General features: G+C 49.7%; 1 protein-coding gene and 2 long non-coding RNA genes across 14 annotated transcripts in view; 2 read left to right on the top strand and 1 right to left on the bottom strand.

Moving 5' to 3' along the window:
- The window catches only part of SERHL2 (serine hydrolase like 2), a 29,925-nt gene extending 16,172 nt beyond the window's left edge, over positions 1–13,753 (bottom strand). For 3 of the 12 annotated variants that reach the window (XR_012156676.1, XR_012156677.1, XR_012156678.1), the window contains exons 1-11: positions 13,056–13,753; positions 10,802–10,865; positions 9,715–9,864; positions 9,519–9,632; positions 5,442–5,483; positions 3,988–4,007; positions 3,681–3,755; positions 2,155–2,238; positions 1,802–1,914; positions 1,131–1,210; positions 697–731 (exon numbers count right to left, since the gene is read on the bottom strand). Coding sequence is in view for 9 of the 12 variants with exons in the window: in XM_073327271.1 (XP_073183372.1) it covers positions 697–731; positions 1,131–1,210; positions 1,802–1,914; positions 2,155–2,238; positions 3,681–3,755; positions 3,988–4,007; positions 5,442–5,483; positions 9,519–9,632; positions 9,715–9,864; positions 10,802–10,865; positions 13,056–13,640 (1,362 nt within the window). In the remaining 3 variants the exon portion in view is untranslated. Of the gene's footprint in view, positions 1–696; positions 732–1,130; positions 1,211–1,801; positions 1,915–2,154; positions 2,239–3,680; positions 3,756–3,987; positions 4,008–5,441; positions 5,484–9,518; positions 9,633–9,714; positions 9,865–10,801; positions 10,866–13,032 lie in introns of all 12 variants that reach the window. The other 9 variants (XM_073327271.1, XM_073327272.1, XM_073327270.1 and 6 more) reach the window with 8 other exon arrangements.
- On the top strand, positions 13,019–14,264 carry LOC140904915 (uncharacterized). Its single transcript, XR_012156679.1, has 2 exons — positions 13,019–13,674; positions 13,837–14,264. It is a non-coding gene; the product is annotated as an uncharacterized lncRNA (long non-coding RNA).
- Positions 14,265–18,067: 3,803 nt separating this feature from the next.
- LOC140906483 (uncharacterized) lies at positions 18,068–21,697 on the top strand. The gene is made up of 2 exons (XR_012157128.1): positions 18,068–18,157; positions 20,286–21,697. It is a non-coding gene; the product is annotated as an uncharacterized lncRNA (long non-coding RNA).
- Positions 21,698–22,808: the final 1,111 nt, after the last annotated feature.

Here is a 22,808-nt window from a genome sequence, read left to right as displayed (position 1 = left end):
TGCAACAGGGTTTTGCAGTGTGGGTCTAGATTGCAGGGCACATACTGACATGCACACTAACTTTAATCTAGCTAGTGTGACTAAAAATGCAGGGAAGATGTGGCTGGATCTAGACTATTCTCAAGTTGCAGTGGGGGAGATTTAGGATGGATATTAGGAAAAACTTTTTCACTAGGAGGGTGGTGAAACACTGGAATGCGTTACCTAGGGAGGTGGTGGAATCTCCTTCCTTAGAAGTTTTTAAGGTCAGGCTTGACAAAGCCCTGGCTGGGATGATTTAATTGGGAATCGGTCCTGCTTTGAGCAGGGGGTTGGACTAGATGACCTCCTGAGGTCCCTTCCAACCCTGATATTCTATGATTCTATGACACAGACAGTGGCGCAGGCTGTACAAGCCAGTCTCTCCAAGGAAACTTTGCCACTTATATAACTTAAAACTGGGGGGAAAGCACTGAACAAGCCTGGGGCAGGGGTGCTGGAACAATTTGTATAGTGGGGGTGCTGAGAGCCATTGAATCAAACTGTAAACCCTGGATATAATAGAAACCATACCCCTAGTTCCAGCACCTATGGCTTGGGGTTTAGGGTGGTGGTAAATGGAACCCAGATGCAATGTGACCTAAAACGGGAAGGTCTTTTCCCTCTCAGCAAAGGGCCCCGTCAGAGTAAGGGGCAAGAGAGAACGTCAGCACTCACCTTAAGGACTCTCATGTCTCTGTTATACACCAGGCCTGGGAAGAAAGGAGAGAGTGTTATTTACACCCCATAGGGTAGGAATTCACACGGGGTTCCAGCTCCCCCTCTGCTTTTTAGCTACCCAGGATCATATCTAGGGGGAAGGGGAGGAACGATGGATTGGAGGTTTCTTCTTTTTTCTCAAGTGTTAAATGAATCAAGCTCCATGGCCTGAAGGGAAAGGTGGGCTTGGACCTCAGTTGTCAGGTACAGGAAGCTCCACCCTCCAAATGTAGTCACTCTTTCAAACCTCAGGGGCTCTTCACACCCAGGCTACCCCAGGCCTTGGGCGTAGGCCAGGGAGCAGATGGCACTCCCCATGCCTTGAAGCCCAAAGGCAGCATGGCTCTGTAGCCAGCTGGCCATCACTTCCCTGAGCAGCTGAGGCATCTCACCTCCCAGCACCTCAGTCGCTCCTCGCTGCAGTAAGATCCTCCCACTCTCCTCTGTCAGGTGACTGTTGGCTTGTAATAGCCTGGGGAAGACACAGCATGTGCTGTTGGAGAAGTAGGGGGTGGAAGGCATCAACAGAGAGGATGATAGAGAGAGACGAGGTGGGAGGCAAACAACCTAACTAGGAAGAAGAAAAGGAGTACTTGTGGCACCTTAAAGACTAACCAGTTTATTTGAGCATAAGCTTTCGTGAGCATCCGATGAAGTGAGCTGTAGCTCACGAAAGCTTATGCTCAAATAAACTGGTTAGTCTCTAAGGTGCCACAAGTCCCCCTTTTCTTTTTGCGAATACAGACTAACACGGCTGCTACTCTGAAACCTAACTAGGACAAGTGACAGTAGTTCAGCTCTTGCACATTAGCCAACATATTCCAGTCCCACAGGAAGCAGGAGGCTGGCAGTGGGGTACAAGCCCCTGCTCAGATTCTGGAAGAAAATGAATTATGGATTTTGAAGGGAGGGGAAAGTACAAAGGGGTCAGCTGCATCTCATGGTTCTGGCCCCCAAGAATTCTGTCCAGGAGAACACCCACCTACTGCAAGAGCTCTGTGAGAGCAGAGGTGGCACCATCTCCAACAGAGACCAAAGATGGGGCGGGGGGGGGGACACCCACCTCTGCAGCGCTTCTTGGGGACTGCGTACTTTAGGGGGCTGGGGCTTGTTCTCCTCCAGACTCAGGAGACTTTCAATCACCTTCCTCTTAGAGTCCAACCATGTACCACTTTCCTAGAAATCAGAGATGGGGGCAACAGAAGTGATTTTATGTTTCTATAGCACCTTTCACCCTGAAAGATCTCAAAGCACTTTACCAACTACATACAGCTCATCTGAACAACCATGGATGCTGGGGTGGAGTGAATGGCAGCACTATACAGCAGTGGAAGTGGTGATCAGGGAAGGACAAATTATTGCCAAGGACACTACTCCTCTTACGAACAAAATACTATGAATTCTTTAGTATCTCACCTCTGACTTGGATGGCTCATCTCTAGAGGGAAGAGGAGAGTTCAACGTCCTTTCCCTCCCTAATCCTGGGCCTTTGTCCTGACCCTGCCAGCAAGAGAGCCAATTAGTGGTGATGGTCATTGGTGTGAGGTGAATGCCTGTCCCACTAGGAACTGGAATGAGATCCACCAAATCCTTTCCAATGACTATTTTGGTGACCTATGTGAAAGGAATGGCCCTAAGGTGACATTGTCAAAGGGCCTCAGAATGGTCCCCATCTGTACAACTTCGTGCATGTATAGACAAGTGGAGAATTTACACCTTCAGAGCCCATTTGCGATTAACCTGCACTTCACTGTTGTGTCCAGATGGGTTTGGAACAAGTAAATTCTGCCCTGGCACAACTGACTGTGAAATTTGAGCATGCAAGGGATTGTGTGCGCAGAGGCTTGGTCTTCACTTAAAAGTGATGTTGGCAAAGCTACATCAGTTGGGGTGTGAAAAAAATGATACCCCTGATTAGCATAGCTATGCCAACAAACCTCCCAGTGTGGACATAACTATGTCGATAGAAGAGGGCTTCTGTCAACATGGCTAATGTTGTCAGGGAGCTGGTGTTCCTACTCTGAAAGACAAACTCCCATTGGCGTATGCTACGCCTACACTAAGTGGCTGTGCTGACATAGGCTCTGTACTATAGACATACCCGGAGAGAGGCTATGTTTCAAAAGTGTTGCCAACTCTCACGGTTTTGTCAAGAGTCTTGTGATAATTCTTGTTTTCCTTAAAGCCCCAGCTCCTGGAGCCAAGTGGCTATGTGAAGATTTCAGTCTTTGTTCTTAAAGAAAAGTTTCTAGCCCTTGTGGTTGTGGAGAAAGCTTCAAAATGTGACACACACACACACACACACACACCCAGTGCAGCCTAAAAACTCAGAAAGCAAAAGGCAAATAAAAAACACCAAATCTATTATTTTACATCATCCCATGATTCTAAAGCCAACCTCATGGTTTTTGGTGACTTGTGATTTTTGAACATTTGGGGTTGGCAATACTGAATCTGATCAGATTGGAACCACTGAACTAGAAATGAAAGTCTTCATGCCCCATCATCAGTTCCCTGAGCCATCCAGCCCTGGGACAGTCTGCTACTGTGTTTGTCCAGGGCCTAGCACAATGGGGCCCCATTTCTGGTTAGCCCTTAGGTACTACCCTAAGGAACATGATTACGAATAACAAACAAGAGCATTGTTTTTTCACTATGAACTCCTGAAGCCCCAGGCGGCTCCAGACATTTATTGTTCATTTAGATCTGTTCTGACCAGCACTGTGCCTGGGGAAAAGATGGGAACTCTTCTAGTTGTCTTACATCTCTCAACCTCTTGTTCCTTTACCCGCTGCAATCGGAAATGGGCCCATGACCTCCTGAAGGGAAGACCACTGAGAAACATGCTCCCCCAGTGGCAGTACAAGGAATGAGCCTTCTGAGGGGGTTTGCTTTACCGTGTCGTTTCTCTCTTCTGTGTCTGCCAAAGGGAAAAATCTAACCTGAGGAGCTGGGAAGAAGCCATAAGATTCCACCAGGATCAGCTTATCTACCATCTCAGGGAAAATGCAGGAGAACTGGAAAGAGTCAGAAATATTGTGAGAAGGAGGAAGAGAGAAGGGTCACGTTCTTAGCTGGCCCAGAATGTACACAATTCTCTTAAGTGTCCTGTATCGGGAGGGGCTTCCTCTCATCTTTGACACAAATTTGTTTCTGTCCCATGCAGGCTGCCCCTTAATTCCCCCAGCCTATAGGAGTCATCACCCTTCCAGCTGAGTCAACCCCATGAATAAAGGCTGCTGTACTCACCATTCCTGCGACACTTCCACCTGTGAGAGAGAGGACCACACTTGGCTTATATACAGTAAAGACAATACAGGGCAACACCCTTCCCCAGAGTGACAGCTACCAGGAGGGTGCCTGGGAGATTTGGTGGGGTGGCCTAGAAGCGCTCACTTGACAAGGAGGCAACAATCTCACCTGAGGTTTGAATCCCAAGCCACAGGTCAGTGAGTCTCCCAGCAGGGGGCACTGTAGGAAGTAGGGCAGGGATACTGGCTGTGGGGGAGTTCCCTTCAGACACCACACCCAGTCTGCCTCAGCGGGAAGCCCGGGCTAGTGGGGAGCTGCCAGCAAAAATGGTACAGTGCTTTGGGACCAGGGAGATGTGGTCACAGAAGGGATAGATCAGATCTGGGGTGTCAAACCCACTGGGGAGAGGAACATTTTTAATTATGGTCCGTGGCCTGAGGGATAAGTTATGGGATACTTGATCCCCTCAATTCACAGCATTTCTCCCACCGATGGCAATCAAGGATAGAATATGGACTGTATGTCATAACAGTGAGGATATCAGGAAGTCCTGTTAGTTACGTTCAGCATCACTCAGGGGGAGAATACTGTCACCTTTATGCCTCCATGCTTCCTTCGTGTTCCTTCCCTTTCCTGTTCTCCTTCCCTTTGTATCTCCCCTTCTTTCTCCAGAGGAAAAATGAGAAGGAGGGAGAAGAAGGAGCCGTTCCTTTCCTGCAGCATGTCTCAGTTCCCCCATGAACTTCATACCCACCCCATTTCCCATCCCATCTGACAAAGGGCTAGTCTACACTGGCAACGCAGCAGCACTTTAATGTGCCTTGTATGGTCGCAGCAGAGCGCTGGGAGAGAGCTCGAAAAAAAAAAAACAACCTCCATGGAAGGCGCAGCTCCCAGCGCTGGGGCACTGTCTACACCGGCGCTGTACAGCGCTGAAACTTGCTGCGCTCAGGGTGGTGTTTTTTCACAGCCCTGAGCGAGAAAGTTGCAGCACAGTCAAGTGTCAGTGTAGACAAGCCCAAAGTGATGAGCAACTAAAGAGTTAGTGATATGTAAAGTGTCATCCTTAGGATTTAAAGTTAACATCCTGATGAGATCAATAAGAGGGTTCCAGGAGGTTACACCTCACAGAGCCGTTGTTTCAGGCTCTCTGCCAACTCAGGAAGACAGCACTGTGTTGATCAAAACCCACTTTGCATTTTGACTGTTTTTCTTGTACTCAAGAGGCCTAGAGTTCTTTTTAGTCATTTAGTTCTTTTTAAAGGAGTGCTTAGATGATCGTGTGTAATTCGAATGGGGTGTTTGCCACATAATTGCATCAAGTGGGGGGGGTGCTCGGCATTTTAAGAGAAAATACTGCAGTCTATTCTCTCCCAAAAGAAAGTGATGCAAGTTAATCATTCACCAATGTTTGCTGGTGTCAAACTGCCATTGGCACAAGAGTCACTTACCCAAACTGTGGCCCATCAGAGTAAATCGACTCCACTTCAAGGCTAAAAAGATAAAACATTGGTTTCAGAGTAGCAGCCCTGTTAGTCTGTATTCGCAAAAAGAAAAGGAGTACTTTTGGCACCTTAGAGACTAACAAATTTATTTGAGTATAAGCTTTCATGAGCTACAGCTCACTTCATCGGCTGCATTCAGTGGAAAATACAGTGGGGAGATTTATATACATAGAGAACATGAAACAATGGGTGTTACATACACACTGTAACCAGAGTGATCACTTAAGGTGAGCTATTACCAGCAGGAGAGTGGGGGGAGGGGAATCCTTTTGTAGTGATAATCAAGGTGGGCCTTTCCAGCAGTTGACAAGAACCTCTGAGGAACAGTGCGGGGTGGGGGTGGATAAACATGGGGAAATAGTTTTACTTTATGTAATGACCCATCCACTCCCAGTCTCTATTCAAGCCTAAGTTAATTGTATCCAGTTTGCAAATGAATTCCAATTCAGCAGTCTCTCGTTGGAGTCTGTTTTTGAAGTTTTTTTGTTGAAGTATTGCCACTTTTAGGTCTGTAATCGAGTGACCAGAGAGATTGAAGTGTTCTCCAACTGGTTTTTGAATGTTATAATTCTTGACGTCTGATTTGTGTCCATTTATTCTTTTACGTAGAGACTGTCCAGTTCGACCAATGTACATGGCAGAGGGGCGAACAAACAAACATTTTCTTTGTTGCGACTTCTGGGTACTCTTCTGGCTCTAGACTATCCCCGATAATGTCACGGCTAACCTGGTGGCTAAACTTTATGATTTTGTCCTCACCCGTAACTATTTCACATTTGGAGACAATGTATACCTTCAAATCAGCGGCACTGCTATGGGTACCCGCATGGCCCCACAGTATACCAACATTTTTATGGCTGACTTAGAACAATGCTTCCTCAGCTCTCGTCCCCTAATGCCCCTACTCTACTTGCGCTACACTGATGACATCTTCATCATCTGGACCCATGGAAAAGAAGCCCTTGAGGAATTCCACCATGATTTCAACAATTTCCATCCAACCATCAACCTCAGCCTGGACCAGTCCACACAAGAGATCCATTTCCTGGACACTAAGGTGCTAATAGGCAATGGTCACATAAACACCACCCTATGCCGGAAACCTACTGACCGCTATTCCTACCTACATGCCTCCAGCTTTCATCCAGACCACACCACACGATCCATTGTCTACAGCCAAGCTCTGCGATACAACCGCATTTGCTCCAACCCCTCAGACAGAGACAGATACCTACAGGATCTCTATCAAGCATTCTTACAACTACAATACCCACCTGCTGAAGTGAAGAAACAGATTGACAGAGCCAGAAGAAAAGGAGTACTTGTGGCACCTTAGACTAACCAATTTATTTGAGCATAAGCTTTCATGAGCTACAGCTCACTTCATCGGATGCATACTGTGGAAAGTTTAGAAGATCTTATTATACACACAAAGCATGAAAAAATACCTCCCCCCACCCCACTCTCCTGCTGGTAATAGCTTATCTAAAGTGATCACTCTCCTTACAATGTGTATGATAATCAAGGTGGGCCATTTCCAGCACAAATCCAGGGTTTAACAAGAACGTCGGGCGGGGGGAGGAAAAAACAAGGGGAAATAGGTTACCTTGCATAATGACTTAGCCACTCTCAGTCTCTATTCAAGCCTAAGTTAATTGTATCCAATTTGCAAATGAATTCCAATTCAGCAGTCTCTCGCTGGAGTTTGGATTTGAAGTTTTTTTTGTTGTAATATCGCAACTTTCATGTCTGTAATCGCGTGACCAGAGAGATTGAAGTGTTCTCCGACTGGTTTATGAATGTTATAATTCTTGACATCAGATTTGTGTCCATTTATTCTTTTACGTAGAGACTGTCCTTTTATCTGTTGGAGAATGTAATGCGCGGGGGGAGAGAAAGAATAAAGGGGAAGGTGGAAAGCTGACAGGCAGAAGCCTGTTAGCAGACGAGCCGTTTGCTTGCTAAAAGCTGTGTTCTGTCTTGTCGTTGAACCGCCACAGTTCTTGACGGCTTGTAGTCCATCTTTGTGTGGAATGTTGGTGTAGAGGGCTTCTACATCCATAGTGGCCAGGATGTTGTTATCAGGAAGATCACCGATGGATTGTAGTTTCCTCAGGAAGTCAGTGGTGTCTCAAAGATAGCTGGGAGTGCTGGTAGTGTAGGGCCTGAGGAGGAAGTCTACATAGCCAGACAATCCTGCTGTCAGGGTGCCAATGCCTGAGATGATGGGGCGTCCAGGATTTCCAGGTTTATGGATTTTGGGTAGCAGATACAATACCCCGGGTCGGGTTTCCAGGGGTGTCTGTGTGGGTTTGTTCTTGTGCTTTTTCAGGGAGTTTCTTGAGCACATGCTGTAGTTTCTTTTGGTAACCCTCAGTGGGATCAGAGGGTAATGGCTTGTAGAAAGTGGTCTTGGAGAGCTGCCTAACAGCCTCTTGTTCATATTCCGACCTATTCACGATGACGACAGCACCTCCTTTGTCAGCCTTTTTGATTATGATGTCAGAGTTGTTTCTGAGGCTGTGGATGGCATTGTGTTCTGCACGGCTGAGGTTATGGGGCAAGTGATGCTGGATTAAATACAGCAGCAGTGATGTTTTGCAACTCACCACTTCTCTACACACAGGGACCTAAAGAGAGCCTTTCTGATGTTTTGCTTCCTCGTCAGGAAATAGGATGGATTAATAGGCCAGGTTTAGAGGGACCAACCTCCTCCTGCCTCAGCTTCTCACTGCCTGTGAGCTGGTACCAGGCAGTTCCCTTTGGCTCACAGATCTCAGCTGCCACAGCTGTTCCCATTCGGGGCAAGTCCTTGGGACCATCAATCAGACAAAGGAGCCTGGCTGTGTTCTGCACTGTAGGAAAAACGAGCCTCTGAATGCTCTCCTGTGGAGTATTCATAGGGAACAGGGCAGATGGGGCCGTGGTACAGGGGAAGGACTATTACTCTTAGTGAAATTCCATGGCATAATTCAGCATGCCAGGATCCTAAATCACATGATGCATTTTCATAACAGCCCTTTAGGTTTGTGGAAATCAGCCTGGAAGTTACAGCCCCATCCATCCTGCTCCTAGAAATGTGCCCTGGCATGTTCAAGACAGGGTTTGCATTGCAGCACTTCAAAGGAAAGTGGTGTGTGCTCCTTCGTCTCTGGGGAGATGGATGGTGGCACTGAGCAGCAGACAGCTGCTTTTCCAGTTCCACTACCAGGCAGGAAATTGGACCAGGTGGCGCGGAGGATTTGCAGAGTCCTGGTCACGCCTGCTTTTGTTTATGGCTGACCCTGTTGTAACACACAAAAACGGACTCCATGCACCCACTGATGAGCCACAGAGAAAGGTATGGTAGGAAGAATTTAGAGACTCTTCTAACACTGGTCTGAGCCGGGGAGCAGAGCACAAACTGTTGAAGCCTGGGGGCGGGTTGGTAAGAGGGAGTGAGCCTGGCAGTAAGTACACAGATCCATCGGACACATCAGCAGGTCAGTAACTGCTGCTCTTACGGGGTTTTATTTCTATCACATGGTTTCATGTTTCTCACTCTGGAGAAAGTGTCAGAAACTGGGCTCTTCATCCAGGCTGCGGGTGCAGAGCGCCACTCTTGGGTGCTGGTGGACCTCCAGCTCTTGAGAAGGGACCCTCTTGTGCCTGCACCTTGGTTGCTGAGGGGTCTGGCTCCTGCTGCAGTCAAAACTCAGCTCCTGACTGGGGTCCCATGGTACCTGGAGCCCAGATAAGCAGCATTATCCCCCCTCTGCACCTAGTGCACTTTCTGGATGAAGTGCTCTTTGAGGGAGCCTGGGGCTCAGTCTGGCTAAAGCCAAAGTCAAGAAGGAGTCTGGCCTAGGGGACTATCCAGAGGATGGATCATGGTGAGGCCAGGAGGAAGCAGAGGATAACTGGTCACTGCTAGGGTGCCTGGGGAGGAGGGGACAGGAAGGGGGAGGGGAAGGGGAGTCCTTTTTGGATATGGAGCCAGGAACACGAAGCTCCCTGCCCTGCGAGTCCTCCCAGCCTGCTCACCTGCTGTCACCCTGCGGACCTCGCTCACATAGTCCAGGAAGTGGTAAGGAAAGCCTGCGGGCCGATGGGATGACAGGCCATGGCCCCCAAAATCCATGGCCATGTAACAGTAATCTGAAAGAGAGGCAGGCGAGACAGTAAGTCACAGAGTAGCCTCCCTCCCCACAACAGCGAACCAGAGGCTGATCTGCCCCACCTTTAGGGAGCAATGGGATGAGTCTGTTGAAGGTGTTGGCATTGTCCAGCCAGCCATGCAAGCAGAGCATGGGATGGCCTTGCGGGGATCCCCAGGCCTTGGCTGCAATGTGGCCCCAAGGAACTGGGAACTTCATCTCCGAGACCATGCCTGAAATACAACATACAACAGCAAATTACATCACCCGAACGCTGCAGCCTCATTGCTCAGTTTGGGTGCTGTGAGAGTCATCACTCAGCACTCAGAACAGGTAAAGAGTTACACAGGTGCCAGCTGTTAGTCACCTAGCAAACTCCAGCCTTTGCTTATACTCCACACCTGAACATAGCCATTATATGAACAACATACCCTCATATCTTAATGTCTGTACTTTGACCCGTTAACCTTTTACCCTAAATCAGGGATACTGCAGATTATGTATTCCTTACCCCATCCGATCTTAAACGGAACTTTGCACCCCTTGATAATCTGTACGTTATTCCTTGATAACCAGAAACTTCTATGCTTAAACTCTGTACTGTTCACTTTTTAAAATCATCATCTTAATACAATTTTTAAAACTGTTTGCCACCCCCACCCCATGAGCTCTTGGCCTCTCACTAGTCCTTGCCCCACCCAGTGCATGTACCGCCTTGCACTCATGTCCCTCCTCTTCCTCCCACATCCCAGCTCCCCCAGTTCCACCAGCTGTCCAGTGAGTGATGAGCTGGAGCCAGGATCTTACTCCTTTTAATCACAGAGGTTATTTCCTGAGCTATTTTGGAGTTTCTTTCTGGTAAGTTCTGACCCCCAGAGGCCTTTCCTTTGGGATTCCCCCTCCTCTAGGTCAGTAGCAGCTGCCCTGTCTGATAGCTAGCACCATCAGCACAACTGCACCTTCCAGGGCAACATGCCAGTGATGCTCCTTAACTGCCAGGAAGGGGAGGGGTTCACGATAAAGCAACAGAAGGAATTCCCCTCTCCCAGTCCTCTCCTGGCTCTGCAGCACCTGCTAACCCAGCTGGCCACAGACACAGAAGATCTGGAGTGGGAATCAAACCTGGATCTCAGCAGTAGATTCCCCTTGGTTAGCAACACAGAGACCTACCTGCCACTGGCAGAGAAGACCATTTCAGCACTGAGGGCATCTCGTCTTCTCTGTCTCCTGGAGCCTTAGAAGAAAAGGGGAACACAGCCTACTAGAAACAGTGAGCAAGGGGAGGCAGACCCAGACCTTTCTCCTTCAGCACTATAGTTGCTCCAGAACCTGATGCCAGATTGCTGGAGTCTGTTCCACCTCCCTCATGGACCTTGTCACAGAAGACACTCCTGTCACACAGTGCTTATTAGCATCTCCAAGGAAACAGCTCCCTATTCATCATCCACCGTGGGCTCCTCTACCATAGACCCTATCCGCCATGGCAAAATCATCACACCTCTGGACACAATGTAGGATACTTGAATAGCTTGCCATGCCAATGAAGTCTCATTTAATTGAATTCAATCAGCTGCTTCTGCGAAATGGCTGGAGATGCTGAAGATCATGAGAAATGTCAGAGCTGCTGCATGAAGAAATCCCACAACTAGAATAGCAGGAAGTAGTGCCTGTAAGGATTGAGGGGTATTGACAGAGCCAAGGCTGGTATTGGCCAGTCAGAGAGAGGCTATGGGACCAGACTATCTGACTCGGCATGGTAATCTCCATTAATTTCAGAGGCTCTATTACCTCTGCTCTCAGGATCCCCTGATCATTGTTGCTCCCCCATTGCTGCCACCTCATCTGGGCTCTATGTGTGGGCTGGGAAGAGGCTTTCTGCTCTCTCCACCCATTCAAGAGCATATCGGAGCAGAGGCTGCACTTGCGTGAGGAGCCCAGGCCTTTTAGGCTTAGCCCAGGCCCCACGCAGAAAAGTGATATTGGCATAGCTACACTGGTCAGGGGGTCTGGAAAAACCACACCCTGACCAACATAGCTATACCGACAACACCCCCAGTATAGATGCAGCTATGTTGACAGAAGAGGGCCTCTGTCAATGGAGCTAATGTCATTCAGGGCGGCGGTGTTCCTACACTGATGGAAAAACTTCTTCTGTCGGTGTAGGCTGCATCTGCGCTAGTGGACTATGCTGACATCATTACATTGGCATAGTCTCCACAGTGTAGACATATCTTCAGTCTGAGAAGTCAGAGAGTGGTTCAGCCCCACTTACCAGCAAACAAAATATTCTATAATATTCTTGCGAGGAGAAGGAAAGCTTACTGGTATAGAGATACCGGCACACCGTACCAGCAAAGCGCTCCTAGTGTGGCAGTAGCTCTACTGGCAAAGCTGTTACCGGCATAATAAAATCGCCCCATGAGCGAAACAAGCTATACTGGGCAAGGCACATCTTTGCTGGCATAGCTGCCCCTAGCCTAGGGACTTCTCCCAACCCAGCTATGTCAGATCACAGCTCTTCACACTCCAGACTAACAGCTGTGCTGGTAGAAGTCCCTAGTGTAGAACTGCCCCTAGAGTAAGACACTTAAGGCCAGAACATTTGCTGGTATAAAGCAAACATGCAAGTTTACCCTCACTGCAGACATGGCCCTTAAGCTTCAAGAAGCCAGACCGCTTGAGACAAGGGACACACAGCCTCTCAGCACTAGGGTGTTGGTCCAGTTCCAGCCCCTGGTTGGATGCGTCCTTGACCAGGGCTGTACTAGAAACTTTTGTCAGTACAGCAATGTCAGTTAGGGGTGGGATTTTTTTTTGCAACATTTCTATTCCACCAAAAGCCCTAGTGTAGAATCAGTTATATTGGCAAAAAGTGACTTTACCAGGATAGCTGATTTCATTAGTGCCAGCGGCATACACTCGCCTGGCAAAAAACGCTCCCGGCCAATATAAGCTAGGTCTGTGCGAGGAGGGTTTGCTGGCGTAACTCTAGTAGTGGCAAACCTTTTCTAATGCAGATTAGGCCAAAGTCATTCCCAATTTGTTTCACAAAAGCTCTCTGGTAGGATCTGGTCTGATTCCCAGCAGGACGAGTCCAAATAACAAACCCCAGCATCCTGCCCATCCGTCCCCTGCCTTTGCAGTCTCCGCAAACAGGCCAAGGACTGAGAGCGCCAGGGAGAATGAACTGACCCCTTAGCCGTGGTCCCCCTGGGCTGAGGCACAGTGGGAAACTCCGTTGCTACCCACCCAGCCCGTATTTATCCTGGAAACCAGAAGCCAGGCTTCCCCTCTGGCATCCTCCCCAGCACTAGCCTCACTCAGTCAGTACAAAGAGGAGATTTCTAAAAGGAGGAAGCTAGGTAAGAACCACACCAAGGGGGAAGGAGATCAGAAGGCACCTGTGCAGCGGCTGCTCACATACCTCCAGGAGTCCGCACAGCTGCGTCAAAGCCACAAGCAGCTGCACAGGCCGAGGCCTGAGTCGGCTCGGTGCAGAGAGGGGAGGACTGAGACAGCCGCTTCCTAGTAGTTGCAGCCGGAACCACACAGACGGTGCCCTCCCCCTGTGGATGCAACGCTTAAAGGGACCTAACCCTGCCCCTTCTCCAGCGCTCCTCCAGGATGTAAAAGTGATGTACAGCAGGCGCGGTGATAACCGGGCCTTACATTGCTGTGGCCCCGTCCTTGCAGAAGGGAGCCTGCTTCTCTGTGCCCCGCGTCGTCGAACGGGGGCGTTTCTCCCGCTGCTGAAACGCGGCCACCGCGGCTCCGGGCTGCGGCCGCTGCTCTTGAGGAGCGCGCCGCGAGCGCCGGGCAGGGCGCGAGGGAAGCCTGCCGCAGCCCGCGCCCGCTTCAGGGGAGGCGGCCCCCGCCCGAACAAGAACCGAGCCCGGGCAGCAGTAAGGCCCCCGGGCTCAGTAACACGATCCCTCTTATGCAGCGTTGTTGGCGCTGGGCCAGCCCCAGGACATGCGCGAGACCGGGCGGGTGAGGGGATATCTTTCATGCGACCAGCTGCTGCTGCGGGTGAAGAGCTCCGGGTAAGCGTGGACGCCTTTCCCGCTCACCAGCAGCAGTTAGCCCGGGAAGTAAAGGAGATTACCTCACCCCCCCCTGTGCTCCGTAATTAGCCCGCTCGTGACTGCAAGGGAGCAGCCGCGCGGCGTGTGTATCGCTGTGTTCTGATTTTAAACTCTTCCCAGGAGCGCGCCCCATCGCCCAGGAACAGCCACCCCTGGTGACTAGAAGCACAATGGCAGCCAAAGGACAGCCTGGCCTGCAGCACCCCCTCTAGGACACACCTGAGACCTGCAGCTTCACGGCTCAGACATGGTTGAGTCATTCTACTAAGTAAAACTATTTCCCCTTGTTTATTCCTCCCTCCTCAGACGTTCTTGTTAACTCCTGGAAATGGCCCACCTTGATTATCGCTTCAAAAGGTTTTCTCTCCCCCCACCCCACTCTCCTGCTGGTAATAGCGCATCTTAAGTGATCACTCTCCTTACAATGTGTATTTTTTCATGGTCTGTGTGTATATAAATCTCCTCACTGTATTTTCCACTTTATGCATCCCATGAAGTGAGCTGTAGCTCACAAAAGCTTATGCTCAAATAAATTGGTTAGTCTCCAAGGTGCCACAAGTCCTCCTTTTCTTTTTTCAGAAATGTCTGCACTTTGACAGCAGGAGACTGTGGCCTGGTCTACGCTACATGGTTAGGTTGACATAAGCTGCCTTAGGGTGACCAGGTGTCCGGTTTTCGACCAGAACACCCGGTCAAAAAGGGACCCTGGCGGCTCCGGTCAGCACTGCCAACTGGGCCATTAAAAGTCCAGTCAGTGGTGCTAAGGCAGGCAAGTCCCTACCTGTCCTGGCTCCGTGCTGCACCCTGGAAGCAGCCAGCAGCTCTGGCTCCTAGGAGGAGGGGGCATGGGACTCCGCACACTGTCCCTGCCCCGAGCACCGGCTCTGCACTCCCAGTGGCTGGGAACCATGGCCAATGGGAACTGCAGGGGTGGTGCCTCTGGGTGAGAGCAGCATGCACACCCACCTGCCGCGCCTCCACCTAGGAGCCAGACCTGCTGGCTGCTTTTGGGGTGCAGCATGGAGCCAAGACAAGCAGGGGGCCTGCCTTAGCCCTGCTGTGCTGCTGACTGGGAGCCACCCAAGGTAAGCCCCTGACCCAACCCTCTGCCCCAGCCCTGAGCCCCCCCCAAACCTGGAGCACCCTCCTGCACCCCAAATCCCTCCTCCCTGGCCCCACCCCAGAGCCTGCACCCCCAGATGGAGCCCTCACCGCCCCCGGCACTCCAACCTCCTGCCCCAGCCCACAGCCCCCTCCCACACCGTGAACCCCTCTGCTCCACCCCACAGCCTAGAACCCCCTCATACGCCTCAAACCCCTTATCCCTGGCCCCACCCCAGAGCCTGCACCCCCAGACAGAGCCCTCACCCCTCTGCCCCCCAACCCCCTGCCCAGCCTGGAGCCCTCTCCTGCACCCTCAACCCCTCATTTCTGGCCCCACCCTGGAGCCCGCACCCTCTCCCGCACCTCAACCCCCTGCCCCAGCCCAGTGTAAATGAGTGAGGGTTGGGGAGAGCAAGCCACCGAGGGAGGGGGAATGTTGTGAGCAGAGGGCAGGGCTTTGGGGAAGGGGTGGGGCTAGAGTATTCGGTTTGGTGCAATTAGAAAGTTGGAAACCCTACCAGAGCCTCTTGGGAAGGATGGCCCTGAAGCCTGGGGCCAGGTATTGAATTAAGATGGCATTCTGCTTGTTTGCTAACCTTTGTGATAAAGGAATAATAAACCCCCGTGAGACTGGGCCTGGCAGTGCATGCTTGGAGTTGGGCAGTGGTGGCTGCCTCTGACCCCTGGTACCAAAAGTGGGATCTCAGCCCACCCCTAGACTAAGGGGAGAGATGGAGGAGGTGATGTGCCTGTTAGTGGCAGGGCAACTGCAGCAGCTGACCCAGGCCCTGCTGATGCAGTTGAAGGAGAATCAACAGAAACAGCAGGAGGCCCATTGGCAAGAAGTTCACTCCAAACAGTAGGTGTGGATACAGAAGCGGTTGGGCCGTGCCATGCCTGGTAATGCAGTTGGTGATGGGACTGGGGGCCAGTTGGCTCTGGGCCTGGCGAAGCTCAGACCAGAGGATGATCCCCAGGGTTTTCTCTGGACACTTGAGTGGGTGGTAAAGGCAGCGGACTGGGAGGATTTGACTTGGGCAGCCTGCATAGCACCGCTCCTGACAGGTGAGGCACAGGCGGCTAACCAGGCAGTGAGCGATGAACAGGCAGACTCCTATCCAGTGGTGAGGGCAGCCATCCTAGACCGGTTAGGGCCGACTCCGGGGGCTTATGGGCGCAGGGTCCAGGTAGAACTGTTCCTGCAAGGGGCACGACCGTGGGTAGTGGCCCAGAAACCACGGGACCTCGTGACGTGGGCGCTCTGCCCAGAGACCAGTTCAGTGGAGAAAGTTCTGGATCAGGTGTCCTGGAACAGTTCCTGAAGGTTCTACCTGGGGGTGCAGAGCTGGGTGGGGCACTTCCAGCTGGCCTCATGGGGGGAAGCCATGGAGCAAGCTGAAGCCTTCTTTGAGGCTGAAGGAGACAAGCGGCCAGGGAAGTATGGTAAACCGAGTGGAGTTCACCAGGGGTGACCCATGGAAGTCCTCAAGGGGAAAGACCCCAAGCGTCCTAAACATTGTGTGTGGGGGGGAGGGGTGCACAGCACCTACAAAGGACCCGGGGAGCCCTGCGGTCTACTGGAAATACTGGTGGAAGTGGACCACGGGGCCCTGTGGTTTGCTTCAGTTGCGGTCAATCTGGGCATATTAAAAAAAAAATTGCCTGATTATGGAATGTGATACCGCAATTGTTACTACAATGGGCCCAAGCGGTGGGGGTCAGCTCCAAAAATCAGAGGGCTCTGCTGTGGGTAGTAGCAGTTAGGGTGAGAGGAACTGTAGTTAAGGGACTCATAGACTCAGGTTGCGAGTGTACTCTGGTTCAGGAAGACCTGGGGAGGTTGAATAGTCTGGATTGACACCTACCTCCCAGTTCTTGTCTCCTGTATTCATGTCGAGACCCGCATCTATCCCACTGCAGAAGTTGATGTGGAGGCATGTGGTTGGAGAGCTCAACTGCATGTCAGGGTAGCCAAGGGCTTGCCTTGGCCCATAGTTCTGGGGAGAGACTGAGTGGGTTTCTCAGACCTCCTGCAAGAGGGGCTAGGACACCAGCCCAAGACCAGCGGGGGAGGGGTCTGGGGCAGACTAGGAATGGAGTAATAGGGCTGGGAGCCAGAGTAAGGATGACCAAGAGGGACTGAGAGGGAGAACATGATTTTCCCTGACCAGCCTAGGAAGTGCCATCAGGAGTTGGACAATGTAAGCAATAAATTGACTGATGGTCAAAATCCCTTTCATAGAATCATAGAATATCAGGGTTGGAAGGGACCCCAGAAGGTCATCTAGTCCAACCCCCTGCTCAAAGCAGGACCAATTCCCAGTTAAATCATCCCAGCCAGGGCTTTGTCAAGCCTGACCTTAAAAACCTCTAAGGAAGGAGATTCTACCACCTCCCTAGGTAACGCATTCCAGTGTTTCACCACCCTCTTAGTGAAAAAGTTTTTCCTAATATCCAATCTAAACCTCCCCCACTGCAACTTGAGACCATTACTCCTCGTTCTGTCATCTGCTACCATTGAGAACAGTCTAGAGCCATCCTCTTTGGAACCCCCTTTCAGGTAGTTGAAAGCAGCTATCAAATCCCCCCTCATTCTTCTCTTCTGCAGGCTAAACAATCCCAGCTCCCTCAGCCTCTCCTCATAACTCATGTGTTCCAGTCCCCTAATCATTTGTGTTGCCCTTCGCTGGACTCTCTCCAATTTATCCACATCCTTCTTGAAGTGTGGGGCCCAAAACTGGACACAGTACTCCAGATGAGGCCTCACCAATGTCGAATAGAGGGGAACGATCACGTCCCTCGATCTGCTCGCTATGCCCCTACTTATACATCCCAAAATGCCATTGGCCTTCTTGGCAACAAGGGCACACTGCTGACTCATATCCAGCTTCTCGTCCACTGTCACCCCTAGGTCCTTTTCCGCAGAACTGCTGCCTAGCCATTCGGTCCCTAGTCTGTAGCTGTGCATTGGGTTCTTCCATCCTAAGTGCAGGACCCTGCACTTATCCTTATTGAACCTCATCAGATTTCTTTTGGCCCAATCCTCCAATTTGTCTAGGTCCTTCTGTATTCTATCCCTCCTAATCCTATCTGGCCAAATTATGGGGTTTCCTGTTATACAGAGTTTCAAATTACCCCTAGATAGAGGCCTTGATATGTAGAAGGGGATGGTTGTTAAATTTAATAATCATTGTACTCCAAATATTTTTGGCTGCCACAATAACTGGAAATTGTTCTTTAGGGAATCTGTATTAATCTGAGTGCATTGCAATGGAGAGGGGTTAAGGAGCAACCAATTCTGCTTCCCGCTGGATTCAATCCAAGGCTCCAGCATGAGGTAACAAGCCATTGTGCTGTTTGGTTAAAAATTATTGCCTAATGGTAAAGTTTGAAGTTGGGAAATTTTAACCCACCTGTATTGACGGGGCTGTAATCTTTGTAAGGATGTTCTGGGCTTGTTACCAGCAGCCCCCAAGAAAGACCTGAACATGTCGATTTCAGCAAAATAAAAGGAAGGAACATGGATGGGAAGTGAATTTAGAATACAAAGGATCCTGGGAAGGGCATTCATTTTGTTTTTCCCCAAAGGGAGGGGGGTAGTGCCTTCCATTTGTTTAAATCATTTTCTGACTGCATGATTAATGGGGCTAAGTTAACCTTGACCAGGGGTGGCCAACCTGAGCCAGAGAAGTAGCCAGAATTTACCAATGTACATTGCCAAAGAGCCACAGTAATATGTCAGCAGGCCCCCATCAGCTCCCCGCCACTCCCAGTGCCTCCCACCCACCGGCAGCCCTGCCAATCAGCACCTCCCCCTCCCTCCCCACACCTCCCAATCATGTTTCATGGTGTGCAGGAGGCTCTGGGGAGGAGGGGGAAGAGCAAGGGCATAGCAGGCTCAGGGGAGGGGGCAGGAAGGGGTGGAGTGGGGGCAGGGCCTGTGGCAGTTGAGCAGTGAGCACCCCCCGCACACTGGAACGATGGCGCCTGTAGCTCCAGCTCCAGAGTCAGTGCGTGTACAAGGAGCTGCATGTTAACTTCTGAAGAGCCCCATGTGGCTCCGGAGCCACAGGTTGGCCACCCCTGACCTTGACTATGTTCTTAATTTCCTTAAGGAACAGAGATGCCAAGATATCTGAGGTTTGTCTGTTGCCATCTAAATATCCCTATAGGAGAGCCACTTCCAACTAGATCCATTGAGATCTTCATTGCTTCTGACATATCACAATTTATCTTGTAGCCAGAGAATTTACCAAAGTTATCTACTGTTGGTAGGATATTCAGAATAGATTGATCTAGATTTTTAATATATAGGAGGATGTCATCTGCATATAGAAGGATTTTTGTTTCCTGAGTGCCTGATTTGATCCCTTGAATACCTTGGTGTTCCCTAATTAGGGTATGTCTACACTACAAAATTAGGTTGAATTTATAGAAGTCGGTTTTGTAGAAAGCGGTTTTATACAGTCGATTGTGTGCGTCCCCACACAAATGCTCTAAGTGCCTGTAGTCGGCGGAGAGTGTCCACAGTACCAAGGCCACCGTCGACTTCTGGAGCATTGCACCATGGGTGGCTATCCCACAGTTCCTGCAGTCTCCGCCGTCCATTTGAATTCTGGGTAGAAATCCCAGTGCCTGATGGGGCTAAAACATTGTCGCGGGTGGTTCTGGGTACATATCGTCAGGCCCCCGTTCCCTCCCTCCCTCCGTGAAAGCAAGGGCAGACGATCGTTTTGCGCCTTTTTTCCTGAGTTACCTGTGCAGACGCCACACCACGGCAAGCATGGAGCCTGCTCAGCTAACCGTCACCGTATGTCTCCTAGGTGCTGGCAGATGTGGTACTGCATTGCTACATAGCAGCAGCAACCCATTGCCTTGTGGCAGCAGACAGTACAATAGGCCTGAAAACCATCCTTATCATGTCTGAGATGCTCCTGGCTGCCTCGGTGAGGTCGGTCAGGAGCGCCTGAGCAGATATGGGTGCAGGGACTAAATTAGGAGTGACTCAACCAGGTCATTCTCTTTAGTCCTGCAGGCAGTCCTATTGTACCATCTTCTGCCGAGCAGCCAGGAGATGTGGATGGCTTGCAGTCCTTCTGCACCGTCTGCTGCCAGCCAAAGATGTAAAAGATAGATGGAGTGGATCAAAACAAGAAATAGACCAGATTTGTTTTGTATTCATTTGCTCCCCCCTCCCTCCCTCCCTCCATGAAGTCCTGCCTGAAATACTAGAGGGAGGGATAGCTTAGTGGGTTGAGCATTGGCCTGCTAAACACAGGGGTTTGAATTTAATCCTTGAGGGGGCCATTCTGTGTGACAGTTGTTTTTGTTTCTCCTTGATATAAAGCCTCCCCCTTTGTTGATTTTAATTCCCTGTAAGCCAACCCTGTAAACCATGTCGTCAGTCGCCCCTCCCTCCGTCAGAGCAACGGCAGACAATCGTTCCGCGCCTTTTTTCTGTGCAGACGCCATACCACGGCAAGCATGGAGCCCGCTCAGATCGCTTTGGCAATTAGGAACACATTAAACACCACGCGCATTATCCAGCAGTATATGCAGCACCAGAACCTGGCAAAGCGAAACCGGGCGAGGAGGCGACGTCAGCGCAGTGACAAAAGTGATGAGGACATGGACACAGACTTCTCTCAAAGTATGGGCCCTGGCAATGCAGGCATCATGGTGCTAATGGGGCAGGTTCATGCCATGGAACGCTGATTCTGGACCCAGGAAACAAGCACAGACTGGTGGGACCGCATAGTGTTGCAGGTCTGGGACGATTCCCAGTGGCTGTGAAACTTTTGCATGCGTAAGGGCACTTTCATGGAACTTTGTGACTTGCTTTCCCCTGCCCTGAAGCGCATGAATGCCAAGATGAGAGCAGCCCTCACAGTTGAGAAGCGAGTGGCAATAGCCCTGTGGAAGCTTGCAATGCCAGACAGCTACCGGTCAGTTGGGAATCAATTTGGAGTGGGCAAATCTACTGTGGGGGCTGCTGTGATGCAAGTAGCCAATGCAATCAAAGATCTACTGATATCAAGGGTAGTGACCCTGGGAAATGTGCAGGTCATAGTGGATGGCTTTGCTGCAATGGGATTCCCTAACTCTGGTGGGGCCATAGATGGAACCCATATCCCTATCTTGGCACTGGAGCACCAAGCCAGCGAGTACATAAACCGCAATAGTTTTCAATAGTGCTGCCAGCACTGGTGGATCACAAGGGACGTTTCACCAACATCAACGTCGGATGGCCGGGAAAGGTATATGAAGCTCGCATCTTCAGAAACTCTGGTCTGTTTCAAAAGCTGCAGGAATGGAGCACTCTGGGATAGCTCCCGAAGGCCAATACCGTCTAATTGCGTCCACAGTACCCCAAATTTGACCCAGCAAGGCCGATTTCAGCGCTAATCCCCTTGTCGGGGGTGGAGTAAGGAAATCGATTTTAAGAGTCCTTTAAGTTGAAAAAAAGGGCTTTGTCGTGTGGACGGGTGCAGGGTTAAATCGATTTAACACTGCTAAATTCAACCTCAACTCCTAGTGTAGACCAGGGCTTAGTAGTGCAAGTAGTTCTAATGCTAGATTGAACAGAAGTGGGCAGAGGGCATTCCAGTCTAGTTCTGCAAAACAGATCAAAGGTGGGAGATATTGTGCTATCCTTTAGGATAGGGGAGGTGGGGTTGGATATTAACAGATGAATCCATGATTTCCCCAACCCAAATTTATCCAGGGTAAGGAACAAATATTGCTAGATAAGGCTTTCTTTGCATGAGTGAAATGATTGCATGGGAATTTCTAGAATGTTGGTGGAATGCCATAACATTAATAAACTGACGTGTTATCTGAACCATGCCTTTCTTTTAATAAATGACACTTGACTGGGGTGAACCGTATCACTTGTTACTTTTTCAAGCCTCTGTGCCAGTATTTTTTAAAATGTTTTTATATCCATATTGACAAAAGAGGTGAGTCTGTAGCTAGTAGACTTTTTTGTGCATCCTTACCCAGTTTAAGTAGCATAGTAATTTAGGGCTTCCCTCATAACTGGAGGTAAGATACATTTCTTTAAGGCATCTTTGTAAATGTAGAACAGCTTAGGGACCAGAATTCCTTTGAGACTTTGATCAACTTCTATCAGTAGTCATCAGGGCTCAGGGTCTTGCCTGGACTAATTTTCTCCATGGCCTTGTTTATTCCCTCTGATTGCAATGGAGAGGCCAGCCTGGCTGCTGCTCTTCTGAGATTTGTGGGAGGTTAAGAGTTTTAACAAAATTATTCAGTTCTTCTGCGTCAGGTGGTAAATCATTATTGTAAAGAGCCCAGTAGAATTTCAAAAATTTATCATTGATCTCTTTGTGATTAGCAGTAACCTGCCCTTGTTCTGATTTGATTGATACTATTTGGACCTTTGACCTCTCACTTTTAATGTGTGTGCAAGAATTTTCCCTGCTCCCTCCCCCGATTCCCAGTATGTTTGAGTCTAAAAAGAGCAAATTTGGCTTGTGCTGAAGTCAATCTATTTGCTTCATGCCGAAGATTGACTGTGATGGTAGTTTTATTGCTACATACTCACGGTAGTGTAACAGAATTGATGATAACCTGTACAAATGTGAGTGTCAATAAAATCCCACAAGTGCAGGGGGGATTATTTAATATTAATATAAAAGTACAGTGCCTATGCAACTCACATGGAAAACTGATCTGTTCTGTATTCCACTTAAAACTTGTGAATATTTTTTTGAAGTCTGCATACAATTCCTTTGTCTGCCACTTAAGAAAGTCTAGTGCCTGTCCCCGTATTTTGTTTCCCTCTATCAACAAGCTATTTTAGTGTAAACCAAAGTGCAGAGACAGTTTTCAGAAATGTTGCTTTAGAACAGAAGCAGTTAGGGAAGAGTGGAATTACCTGGTTTTATATTGTTTTTAACATGTAAGAACGTTCTGGTGACACCATTTTCCTTTAGTATATTTTGTTAATTAATTTGGGTTTAGAC

Source organism: Lepidochelys kempii, chromosome 1 (assembly GCF_965140265.1).
Source record: "Lepidochelys kempii isolate rLepKem1 chromosome 1, rLepKem1.hap2, whole genome shotgun sequence".
NCBI classification, from domain to species: domain Eukaryota; kingdom Metazoa; phylum Chordata; order Testudines; family Cheloniidae; genus Lepidochelys; species Lepidochelys kempii.
This window is presented reverse-complemented; position numbering and strand designations above follow the sequence as displayed.